This window comes from Elaeis guineensis, chromosome 16 (genome assembly GCF_000442705.2).
Source record: "Elaeis guineensis isolate ETL-2024a chromosome 16, EG11, whole genome shotgun sequence".
Taxonomy (NCBI): Eukaryota; Viridiplantae; Streptophyta; class Magnoliopsida; order Arecales; family Arecaceae; genus Elaeis; species Elaeis guineensis.
In genome coordinates, this window is record NC_026008.2 from 30,991,452 (window position 1) to 31,004,666 (window position 13,215).

A 13,215-nucleotide genomic window follows, 5' to 3' on the forward strand; every position below is an offset into this window, starting at 1 on the left:
GTTTTTATCAGCATGGATAATGACTTTTATCATGAAATCGAGAGAAGCAAAATTGTGCTCAGAGATTATATTTTATAACAAGACCCCCAACTAAATTCAGGGCGTAGTTACTGCAATAAAAAAGTTTATTTCAATGAAACAAGCAAGGGGACACGAAGATATAAATGGCCCTTTAATTATCACAAGTTCTCGCAATTCATCGTCTCGCCATCATCCCTGTAAATGATGCAACTTTCAAGTATTTTTTCAGGAAAATTCTCCTGTTCTGATGAATGTATGCTGATAACTTTCGACTCCAGACATGCGTTTATTAGCAGAATCATACAGTCGTTCAAAAAACCAATTTTACCACCAAAATGAATCATTAGGATAGGTATTAATTTATCAGTATCAGAGGGAGAAGAAGGTTCCAACGCTGCAGAAAATACAATTTTATTCATTTGTTCATTATTTGTAAGGTCCATTGAACTTGGGATTGCCATACCGATACCTGATGCTCCTACAGTTGTGGGGTTGGGGGAGGGTCAGATTGGTGAAGCCTTATCCCAGCATGTGGAGAGATTTTCCGTGACTCGAGGCATGACACATCGGTCATAATGGAACAATCTCACCATTGCGTTGAGGCTCACCTTCTTAAAGGCTTATAGAAAGAAGAAAGCAATAATAAAACAATAAACAATAAAACAACTACCTCTAGACATTACACTCCTAAAATGAGCTAGAGAATAAAAATCACAAAGCAAATATTCTGTGCTCCTTCAGACCAAGGGCCCCTTTTCATCTTCTTGTTCTTGAGATCCTTGCTGCTGTGGCTGTTTTACTTTAGGAAGAATGGGGTCTTTGTATTCTGGAAGAAGTTTCAAGAGAACTCCCATTGCAATAAGTAAAAGACCAGTGCCATGCTGCCCTGTCAATGGCTTAGTGAATATCAAATATGATAACAGAAGTGTGACTGCCTTCCTTGCTGTAGTTACCTAATAGAACAGAACTTAGAGGATCATGTCTCAAATAGCAGCACTGTTATTAGAACATGACAAAAAGAGAAGAGTAAAAAGAATGAAACATACCATAGCAGTGGTTGCGGCCCCAAAAATTGCAATAAGGGAGAGCACAGAGACCTGACCAACAAAGGTGGCCATTGCTTCAAACACCAGCACAGCATAGACATATAGATGCTGCATCCATTAACAAATAACAAGAGATTCGAATTAGACTAACAGTGTTCAGGTTTACATTTTCGAAGATTAGAGACCTAATCAGACCATTATTATTCCGCAAAAAAACATAGGAGTGTTCCCTTTCAGTCTAAATTCACACAAACTCGTCGTCGAGTTGCATTCTGTTGACCAATGCAGACAAAGTGATGATGCATGAGTGGATGGTCCATACCTACACAAGTCATTTTCGCCGGTTTCAGGAGGTAGAGACTGATAACTACATGAATAGATTCAAGTTGTTTATTTTTTACATGCCCCACCAGCTGCATTGAGAGAGAGAGATCCACTTTCATTATAATTACCCATGTCCAGATTTATGGGAATGAACCGTACAGAATACCTCTCATTGCTAAGCAGGGGGATGTAACCACCCAGACAAGTCTCAATTTACACTGGTTGCACAATTATTGGAGAAAATATTGCCTATACTGTATGCACCGGGCCCATTTATGAAGCATGCATCTCAGTGCACCATCACAAAAATCAGCGGTGGTGATTGGCTACATGCATGCTGTGTAGGCAATAATTGCTCGATTGGGGAGTCAGAGAACATACCCTATAAGTGATATTTGTATGATTTCTTAACTCTGATTTCTGTGCCTTGGTTGTTAAAAGTCATTTTAGGATTAGCAGGTACACGGAAACTCTCTCTCTCTCTCTCTCTTAAATGACTCACTGGATCACTGGATACTTGAAGCTCTGACAACTAGTAGAAAGGCTCATCTTGGCCTTTAAGTTCACTACTATTTTTTGGTGTAATTAAAGCTCTGACAACCCCTGGTAAAATAAAACTAAGAATACATAAGAATATTCTTGTATAAATTGGACCTGCACTTGCCCATCATATGACCAAGGTTTATAATTTTTTATAAATCACCTTCTAAGGGATGAATGATTTTATCTATTTGTATGTTCAATGTCCAACAAAAAAGGAATCAATATAAAAGGAAGCAAAATAAATTTACCTGGTAGCAGGATTTCCAGGCTATGAAGAGCTCCCCAGTTAAAACCATGGGAGGAATCAAGAAAGGTAGGCCAACAACGGTAGAGCAGAAGAGCATTTCCATCTGTAGCACAGGTTCACACTCTTGTTATGAACATTTTTGATTAGAAAATAAAAGTAGCTGCTAAAAGACCACATGCATGCCAAGAATGCCATCAATAATTGAATAGAAGAGAAGGCAAAAAAAAAATGTGAATCACCTGGGTGGTTTCAGGATTCACGGTAAAGATTGCCTCCTGGAGATTACCAAGAAAGGAGTCCATGACAAGAGCACCAGATACCATCACCACGCCAATAAAGCTAAAGTTTGGCGATGTTTGGGCATCAGCCAAGGTGAAGAGGATAAGACCCACCACAAGAAGTACTGCCGAAATGTATTCATGCGCTGGATATTTACGCCGAAGACCAGGAATGAAGGCCCCCATTATCATCACTGGTAGTACCTAAGTTCCCAGAGAGCTTGGCAAATAAGAGATTATGTGACGCTTAACATGCATAAAAGACAAAGAATAAGACCAAAACAATGCTATGCTATGTTATTAAATGCTATCAAGCAAAACTTTATCAACAAAAGCCTCAGAATTCAATGCTTTCAACCCACCAAAGCACTTTAAGTACTATTAACTATCAGAAAAATCAAATTTTAAAGAACATAATGGCATCCAAAAGGTTTTGATTAAAAAAAAAATAATAAGCAACACCAAGATCTTTATCACACAATCTCAAGTACTTTAAAGAGATAAACATCTGCAAGAAAGCAAAATTCAGTGCTAACTAGAAAACTAAAATGAATTGGGCCAAAAAAGAAGCTAATGGGAATGGCAAGGAATTGCAGACTGAACCTTAGTAGATTTGAACATAAGCTGAGCTGGGTAGTTCAAGAAGGCCAGGGAGCCCTTTGTAAGGCCTTGCGATCCCATAAGAACAGCAGATAGCTTCACGTAGGTCTTCCATGGATTCACCATCTGCTTCATGGTAAAGCCTTGTAGATGTATGAGCCCCAGATAGACAAAACCCTGCACAAAGGTGAAGTACCATCCATAGCTGCAGCACAACAGCAGCAAAACTCCGATAAAATTAAGCACAAAATCTAAAACTAATAGACAATAATAAGACAAAGACCATGAGTTCAAAGTGTAGCACCTGAATTGCAAACGATTGTAGACATATTCCTGAAATATAGGCAAGAGAAAAAAGAGCAGATTTGGTATAAGTGGCAAAATGACCAAATCCTTACCAAAACGAAGAACACAAATACACATTGCCAAGAAGCAGTAGCACGCAAAAACTTTTGTAAAGAACTAATCAAGAAAAGAGCCAAAAAAAATCAAGAAAATAGAGGAAAAAACAGTAATGTGAATATGCGGAGAACCTAACCCAGAAAAAGGATTCAGATATTGAAACTTTCCAGCTTTACTTGTAGGATTGAACCAATGAAAGGAATACGTGACCAGGAGAACGTGAAAAGAGAATAAGAAGAAACAAAATAAATCAAGAAGAACAAAGAAAAGCTTAATATGAACAAACTACAGGCACATGCATGTAGAAGAAAAGAGATATAAAAGGATTCTGGTAATATGTATTATAAATATTGAAGCTTTCCAACTGCACTCATGGAAGAAAACCTACAGGGGAGGGGAGGGGGTTAAAGAAATGCCATAGAAGGGCCAAGAAAAATGGAAAATAAGGAGAAGGACCATAATTGTTAACAAATTCTGAGACTACTACATGCGAGAAGCAAAACCAAGCGAAGAATTCTGATTGTAATCAAGACCAAAGGATTAAAAATTGAATCTTTTTTATTCTACAAGAAAGAGCAAAAGATAAAGATGGAATCTTTCTGACACTACACTTTGAACATATCTTATATCAGCAACAGAACAGAGTCAAATACCTCACAAATACCATTGACCAAGTAGCCAAAGAAGAACCCAGAGGAGCATATGAGGAACTGCTGCCACTTTGGCCTCTCTGTCAATGCTATCCCAAACAGAGCCCTCCCCTTCTCCTTTCCCTTCATCTGTCTTCCTGCCCCACTAGTCACCACAAAACCAACACCCAAGAATCCAGAACATTAAAAAAGCTAACACCAAAGAAACAAAAGAAGGATTGCTCTATAGGAGAAGAAAAGAATCCCAGGAATCAATTCTATCCAAAATTCTATATCTCAAAGAAGGAAAGAAGGAACTCAATAAATCAGGGGGTAGCTCTCTTCGAAACTCATACCTGACTCCAAACCAACTCCTTTCTCCAGGTCTCTTTCTCTCTTATTATTACATTTAAGCTTCTTTCTCGATCTCTTTACCTCCTCTTCTGGTGTTTTTACTCTTTTACTCTGGTCTTTTTGATCCTTCGTTACAAGAAGTCCAGAGAGAGGGAAATGGTGGTGGGAGATATTTACAAAGAGCGGAGAGATTTTCTCAGCCGATATACGCGCCCAAGATTTATAGCAACTGAGGATATCCAGCTTACCTTATTAAGCCCAAATAGCTTACAAAGTTGTCCTCAAGCCAAGGCGGCAATTGCGCCAATCTTTTACCGCGCCACGAGGGATAGAGAATGGAAGAGCCTTCCCGTTAGAACGCGTTCCTTTCCATCGCCGACGATATAGAGAGTGTTGCTAACCGCATCACGACCGTTTAGCTGATGCCGGATGGACGGTGCTGATCTCCGTTATATCTCCACACCACGGCCGTTTGTATGGTGGGGTTAAGATGGCACTGATCCTCGATCGGACGGCTGGGATCACTTGGACTGCAGTTTACGGTGGAGGGCACGAGAAAACCGTGGGGGAGAGGCGCAAAGCTGTGGAGAGCAACGTAACATAATGACACGTATCGGCGTTTTTCTAGGCGATTTTGTGGGCGAGAAATCGGAGGAAATGGGGTAAACCGGTGCAGAAGTTGAGCGCCACGTGGAGAATTATTTTGGCTTGTTCTAAAAATCGTGCATGCAGCCTGGCAGGATCCTCGGGCGCGCGCATATGTCCGGATTCACCGATCTGGCATTCGGGAAATCGAAGAGTTGGTTAATTTACTTGATTGGACCACAGGATGAAATTAATTGGCTTTGTGTGGGGTATGAAAGAGATTTGGTGGCAACATGATGGAGGTCCACTATTTTGAAGTATTGGGCTTCACATATGATGCGGACGAATAACTGAGAGGTAGTGGGCACTACATAGATTTGGTCTTGTTATCAACCTTCATTAGGCCCATTAGAAGGCCCACAAAAGGGGCCAACGCATGTTGTTGGGTAGGGGCCAATGTGTAGTAGGTCGCAATCTGATCGGATAAGATATGAATCAAATCAGCAAATCTCACATATAAATTTGATTTATTTAATAAATAAATAAAAATTTAAAATTTATTTACATCATGTTTACTATATAAATAATTTGATGCAATCTACTTAACTTATTAACTGCATGATCTATATAACTTATTAACTTGTTGACTTATTAATCTGTTCAATAAATAGGTAACTTGCGTAACTCAACCCAATTCAATTATTAAGTAGGTTAAATAGGTGAAAGGGTTAGAACCTAAATCAGATCTAATTATTAAATAGATTAAATAGGTTGATATGTTTCCAACCCAAATTTGTTCAAGCTAAACTTAAATCTATTTATTGTAAGTCGTGTTAGATGGAGTTGACCAATTGGGTGCCATTTTGTTAGCCTTATGCACCTCTCCCCTTCTCACTCACGTGAGAAAGAAAAGGAGCCACTTTAGGCGGGCCCGACTCTTTTACATGCATCCCACATAATCTCCTTCCTAGTTCGATCAGGAGTGGAACATTGAGAGGATTTGACATCAAATCTTAAACCCCTCCCTCTTCTACAAAAGCTAGAGAGCAAACTAGATAACGCCTTTCTTTCTATCAATTTTTCTTGATTTCTCTCTCAATCCGTATGACTAGGTGAGACTTTGAATAAAATCTCTTAGAAGCAAAGCAAAAAAGGGTAGGACTCTTAGAATAGATGCAAATATTAGAAATTTGACTTTAGTATTTATCAAGAATATGACTATGAGATCCATCCCGGCAATTTGCAAAATTTGATCATTTCACTTGTTTAAGCAATACATTCTACTTTTGTGTGCAACGTATTGGGCTTGCAGCACGGTAGATCCTTTTTTCCATTATATATTTCCTAAATACCATGCTTTCACAATTCTTTCGAGTTTTTAGTACCATTGGTAATTTTTTTATTTTTTCTGTAAATTTCCATAAAAAATTTAAAAGTTGGTCCATAATGGCCATACTGGTAAATTTTCCAGTATTGGCAATGCTCTCTTGTAACCATGTTGTAATCACACATGGTAATTTATGGCTATTTTATAGTCTTGGCATCTAAAGATATACTGTATGTTGGTATGATACAGCAGGCACCAGTCCACACTGTATCATAAAGGCATCAACTTCGGTATTAATGTGGTATTTTAAATCCTGGATCTCGTTGTTAACTACAATATAGGTTTCTATTTTTAAAATAGTGACCGATGTGATTGTTGTTGATAAAGAAGAGGTTACACTGGTAGAATGATCTCATTTGTCCTAGCTGCAAAGCCAAGTTTCAAGCGCTGGATTGGTTGCACTAAGCTATGCTCAGAAAATTTTTAGAAGATAAAACTTTGACAATTTCAGAAAATATCATCTGTTGTTTTATAGCTTTATACAATATTTGTCTATAGCTCATATACCCCGCAATGTAGGTTTTCCTTGCCTCAGATTTCATGCCCTACCACACAAGAGATGTAACTCCAAGTTTTTGCTATGATTATATCCTGATAATTTTTCTTTCTAGTTAATTCTTTTGCAAAAAAATGAAAAAAAAAATATTTTTAGTTAAGTTTCTCTTATCTAATATTCTATTTTCCATCTTGATCATTATTTTTTATTTATAATATTTAATGGTCTATGGACATCATATACCTTTATTATAGCATGAAGAAAGTGTTTTTATTACCTCGGTTGTGGATATCTTGCAATTATTAAGTACAATTATAATTTTTGTCTCCTTAGAAAGATCTTTTTTCATATTCTGTAGGTTGCTATTGAAATACAACCATAAATTCCATGTTTAATTTTCATGCCATGGAGGATTATTCATGATCAATTTTCTTAATTCTTGCATTCCAAAAAAAAAAAAAACATGCTTTCACTGTAGACTTTGGCTGTCTTTGTACATAAAATGTTTGCATTGCATATTTTCAGTGTAGACGATTTAGACATCTTCAAGGATTGCTCTTATTTGTCACCATTTGGGGAAGAGATGATCCCGCAAGACAATATTGCTACATCAATTGATGCTGCCTTGCAATGCTAATGATATCATCCTTTGTTCAAAAGGCAAGGAGTCTAATCCTTTGTTTGGATAATGTCTATTGGTTGGGAGGCTATCTTGACCATCATTATAGAGAAGTCACCTTTGCCTCTAAGGTCCCTTTTAATGATGCTCATTGCAATCCACTATTAATGCCGTTAGGTGTGTACCAAGGATGGATTCAGGTTGCAATGGGTCAGCCAAGTGATTGGCCCAAGAATTTCCTCTATATATTTAGGGCATATTTGATTGGAATTGGAATCAAAACTAAAATGGCCATATTTTCTGATATGTTTGATTTATGACCAGAATCGGGATGGAATTTGAATACAAGAAGAGAGTAGGTATTAAGTTTTGGATGATTGAGATATTTCCATTGCTCCTAGATTTTGAATGGGAGTGACTCCAAAACCAAACATGCCCTTACAGGACATTAAGTGACACATTTTGCAGCTAACCATGTCTTCAAATGGATCTGAAAATGATTGGATTTTAAATTCAACCTAAGCATTTTGGTCCTACTTCTATGAATGGATCAAGCATTTGTCCACCCATACAAGCAATGATAAACTATTTGATACAGTTGCTATCAGTTGGGAGGCTAGTTTTACTAAGCCTGGAACCATACCTATAGGGGGCTTGGGTCTAAATTTTGTTTCAAGCTTTGTACATTGAAGGATCGGATTGAGTTTCAATCTATGTATTCAAAGAATCATAATTCCTATCAAGTCTTCAGGTCAAGTTCAAGTATGACAAGGTTCATACACTACCAAATGTGTATCTGGTACCAGGCAAGTATACTGGCTATAATTGATCAGGCTTAAGCTATCCATACTTTGAGAAGTTTATCGATAAGGACATCTAATACATGCACAAAATATTAAGTCATGAACAAGTACTTGATAATTAATCATATAACTATAATTGACAAAAATCTGAAACAATATCCTATTATCAGGTGAAGTTAGGTCCATATTTTTGGTAGACCTAGACCGTATCAAACTTTCCGATATGTCTAACTTTGGAACGATATCCAACCCATTAATTAACATATCCGAATCTGGTTCAGTTAGGTCAAAATGATGTTTTAGGTTTGCATATTGGAGTGGCAGCCTTAATTTGCTTTGCTTTGTTTTCTAATGCTACAAGACTCTAACCTAAAGTGAAGGTTTAATAATCACCTCTAATATTGATTGATGTAGATAGACAATCAGAAGAGACCTCTATTCGATAGATTCTATAGTTTAATTTGTAGTTACATCTTACCTCAATAAAATACAAACCTCTGATTTTTTGGTAGTCTGCTATCATACTTCAGCCACCCTCTATTGAAACCATCATCTATGTTGATCTTTCTCCCCTCTATTATCTTGAGTTTGAAAACAAATTAAACTACTAAAGACTGAATAAAGTCCATGTGGCTGCATTATTCAATAGTTCTGTTAAATAATTTATTTTTTTCTTTTCATTAGTAAAATTTTAAAATCAAAATGGTCAATAATTATTAAATACATTCTACTATGATATATTTTTTGTTCAATTTTTTTAAAAAAATATTTATTCTTCTATCATATAAATTTATATTTAAATTCTTATTATCTTCTCCATGCAGCACGAGTATCATTCTTAATTACTATAAGCCAAACCAAATAACTTAACAAGTTTTCATGATGTATATTTTGCATTACAAGCTGTTAGCATTACAGTGCAATATTTGATAATACTAAAATGGTTAAATAGGATTTAGACAGGTTGAAAATTCTCAGATAAAAAAGGAAATATAAACTAATCTCCTCTCCTATCATCTTTTATATATAAAATCATTCCACCAAGTATTCCCAATTATGCAACTCTAGCTTCTTTTTTTTTTTGGTAGAAAACAAAAGCCGAAGCTTTCATTAATCAACTTAAGCTTGATGCATAGCTGAAAGTTAACAAGGAAAAACACAACAGCAACTTAAGATAACACAAGCACCTAATACAATAGCAACCTAATACAACACAAGCACCTGACAGAAGCACCTAACAGCAACCTGAAACAACAATCTGTAATATGACAAAGGAAAAACAACCACCTGATACATCAAACTGACCTAAAACATGGATGCAGCAAACCCAAAAACCAAATACAAATCAATATATGAAGTAAGAAAAACTAATGCAAAAAGAGGGAAACATCATCAACTACCAGATGTGAACCAACATAAAAATAAAATAACATCACAAAATGGATAGGCCAGCAAAACAAGACAAGAATTGCTCCAATAAAAAATGCTGCCTACTAGAATCTACAGTTCCATGAAGATCAGCCTACCAAATAAGGTAGAGAGCTTGATTTAATGAGTCACCCGGATTATAAAAGAAATCGCCTTGGAGAGCTAATTTAGCCACAAAATCCATAGCTTTGTTATAGCGTCTGTAAGTATGAGAGGTAATAAAATTTGAACAGTTTGCCTTCCATCTAAGGATATCATTAAGAATAGGAGGGCCAAGACATCTGTTCATAGGAGGGGTATTGATAGAAGAGATAACAGTGAAGCATCACCCTCAAGACAGATATGCGAAGAATGTAAGTGATTTACAGCAATCAATAAGTCCAGCCAAGCCACCATAAGCTCAGCATAATAAATAGGAGAAAAAGTCATACGCTTACTAGCAGCACAAACTAAGGTATCCTATACATTATGAATGACATAGCCTAAAGCAACCTTATCATTTTTAATTGTAGCATCAAAATTAATCTTCAAGGTGCCTGAGGTAAGAGGGAGTGAGTGAGATTGGTTGAGAAAATTACTATTGAAAAATGATAAATGACTGCCCCAGTGCCTCAAATGACACCTGAAGCCAGTATCATGAGCTGCAATATTATCGGAGAGACAACTCTAGCTTCTTAATAGTAAATATCCAACTATGAATAGATGATCTTATCAATACTACAAGCAAACAACTCCTATTGATACTAAGTTATAGCATGTTAATTTATTCAGATCCCTTGCCCACATTCTCACAATTTAGGAAGGACAACTACCAAAGCAATGAGAGTCATGGTACAATATTTTATCGAACACCCATAAAATCATATATTTTACATAACATTCCATAGATACTTCTAATTCATGTTGGCCTAAACTTCCTCAAGGTCAACTTTGCAAACAAAATCAATATATTTGTGCACTACTAAGAATATATTATTCAAATAGTATAAACATCATTGGTGATGCAACTTTTTTTTTTGGCAAGAAAGAGAGCATTTCTCAAAAGAAAAAGTTACAATCTATATACAAGCAACAACAACAGTAAAAATAAAGCTTAAACCCTCAATTACAAAATCTTACTACAATCTTAGGCATCATAATACCAAAAAGAAAACTAGACTCTGAACAACCAGCAGCCTTGCATCTAAGGCCCAAAATGCTGATGTTTAGGTATGAATAGACGACATAAGAATGATTTATATTTATATACTCATCAGCTTATCAACACTTATTCAATACCATCCCTTAAACAGATTGAGTAGAGGAGGAAAATGAGGTTGAATAGCAGCTAGGCCGACTACATTAAAATATATTTTATAGAAGTTGTGCTGAAATGCACAACCAAATGCAACATACCCTCTGGTATAGAGTGCTTCTTTTGATAATAGAGAGATCTCCATCTTTTAATACATATCTAGATAAAAGTGAAGATAGTTGAGGAAAACCATAATAATAAGATAAATAGTAGACCCTTGAAGCATTGTGAGAAGCCCATTTAGGTATTTCACAAAATATAAGAGTAGGTATAGAAGAATTCCACCACAAGAACTTTGATGTTTATTGATTGTGCCTGACACCGCTTAAATTGATGTTGGCTCTGAAACCTATTCTCCCAACAGTGGTGTATCTCAGAAACTTAGGCCTTATTAGTCACAAAGACTCACTGATCTGGTTCCTTCAATTGCTTGTGTTGGTGATAATCATTTGTGCCCCAATCCTCCAGCAAATTTATTTTCCACCATGTAACTATAAAGTGACAAATTAAGAAAACCATATAATGTATAATAGAGAAACAATCTAGCTTAAAGATACCTAACAAACTCTTGTATGTTTTATAGTTCCTTGCCAACCACTGACTAGCCTACATATAGAGAATCCATAAGTCATACTAATCTTTGAATGTAGCAGTAAATAGTTGAAATGATCTATGAAAATCCATATAATCAATTGCAATAATTACACATTCTATCCTCCCTTCCAACAAAAGAAATAAGACAAGTTAAAAAAGTAGACAACCAAAAGAAGATTCCAGTAGAATTGCCTGCCATTATGATACCCAAGTTGTTTAAATTCAACATTTAAGAGAACCTGCATATAAAACAAAGTGAATTTCCAATAACCTACTTCCAAAGCACATGTATCCCACTAATCCTGAAATATCTTAAGACTTCCTAATGTAGGAGATCGATGTTGTATGCATCAGCTTTTGGGATGGCAGCAAACAAAGGATCCATGATACCCTCTTAAGCCCACATAAAATCTTTCTTCAAAGCATAATTTGCCATGTAATCAGCTACTTGATTGGCCTCACAATAGATATGAGAAAAAATGATGAAACATACATGAAGCTTTCTAAGAAATAATATCATGCATAATATGGTTACATTTGATGTTACACTTGGATGAGATATGGAGCCAAAAAATTATGGTATTGGAGTCTCTTTCAAGCCAAACATTCTCTGCACCTAACTCCATTATAGCAATCTTGAAATCTAACCAGATAGTGGTAAACTCAATTATGGCAACTGATGAGGGCAACAAAACTTTTGCCACCAGCTTGTATTAGTCTACCCAGTTCCATTCGGACAATAAAATCAGCATTGCTTAGTTATGTTTCACAGAAGCATCAAAGTTTACCTGCAATACCTCAATAGGAGGAGGCAATCACAACACCACCTTAGGCGAATGGTAAGACAACTGGTGCTAAGAAAAATTATCCTAGTGCATTGATAGAGTACCGAAGGAACCTCAACAGAAAATGTTAGAATAATTCTCTGAGAAGATAATAGCTCTTGAGATTAGCTAGTCTGTAGATTGTGTTATTTATTGGAACAGCCACTCATTGTGGCTGATCCAAATCAACCCTGTTGTATAGATTTTTATCCCTCCACCTTCGCACTTAGAGATGATCAACTAGTGCCAGCAAAGAGGCTAGGTAAAAATCAAAGCTACTTTTGCTGTGCAAAAGAAGCCAACAATCCATCGCATGGAAGAATTTAATAATTACATGACTGCAATCCTCTTCATTCAACTGACAAATATCATAATATATAGCATTATTTGTAATAATAACTCTTCTAGCAAGAATAATTTTGCAAGGCAATCTATTCTCATCAGTCTCCATCAAATCATTTTAATCCTCGATGGCACTTTAAGTTTCCATACCCAATTAGAGTTAATCTAACTGTTCAAGTTTTGAGATTGTTTGTATAATGGGCATATATCGGATAAAGAAGTGTTGGATATTTTTCTATCGCTCCAGCTAATCAGACCAAGATCTCTGAGTAATGGATATATTGCAGATCTAATTCATTACTTTAGCCCCAATAGAAAATTCAAAGCATTAACATCCCATGTAAGAGATAGGGATATTAGATCAAAAATACTCATCTCTTCATATCAGGCCTCCATATT

At 36.2% G+C, this 13,215-nt stretch overlaps 1 protein-coding gene across 2 annotated transcripts; it reads right to left on the reverse strand.

Moving 5' to 3' along the window:
• Positions 1–414: 414 nt before the first annotated feature.
• Positions 415–4,752, reverse strand: LOC105059335 (UDP-galactose/UDP-glucose transporter 4). 2 transcript variants are annotated; one of them, XM_010942595.4, is made up of 8 exons: positions 4,447–4,748; positions 4,115–4,256; positions 3,364–3,392; positions 3,063–3,264; positions 2,421–2,663; positions 2,183–2,284; positions 1,068–1,175; positions 415–974 (listed from the first exon to the last, which is right to left on the reverse strand). In XM_010942595.4, the coding sequence occupies exons 2-8, from the start codon at positions 4,238–4,240 to the stop codon at positions 759–761; spliced, it is 1,026 nt and encodes a 341-aa protein (XP_010940897.1). In that variant the 5' UTR covers positions 4,241–4,256; positions 4,447–4,748; the 3' UTR covers positions 415–758. The 2 variants fall into 2 exon arrangements, with proteins under 2 accessions (XP_010940897.1, XP_073106161.1); XM_073250060.1 differs by having other exon boundaries at positions 866–988; positions 4,447–4,752.
• Positions 4,753–13,215: the final 8,463 nt, after the last annotated feature.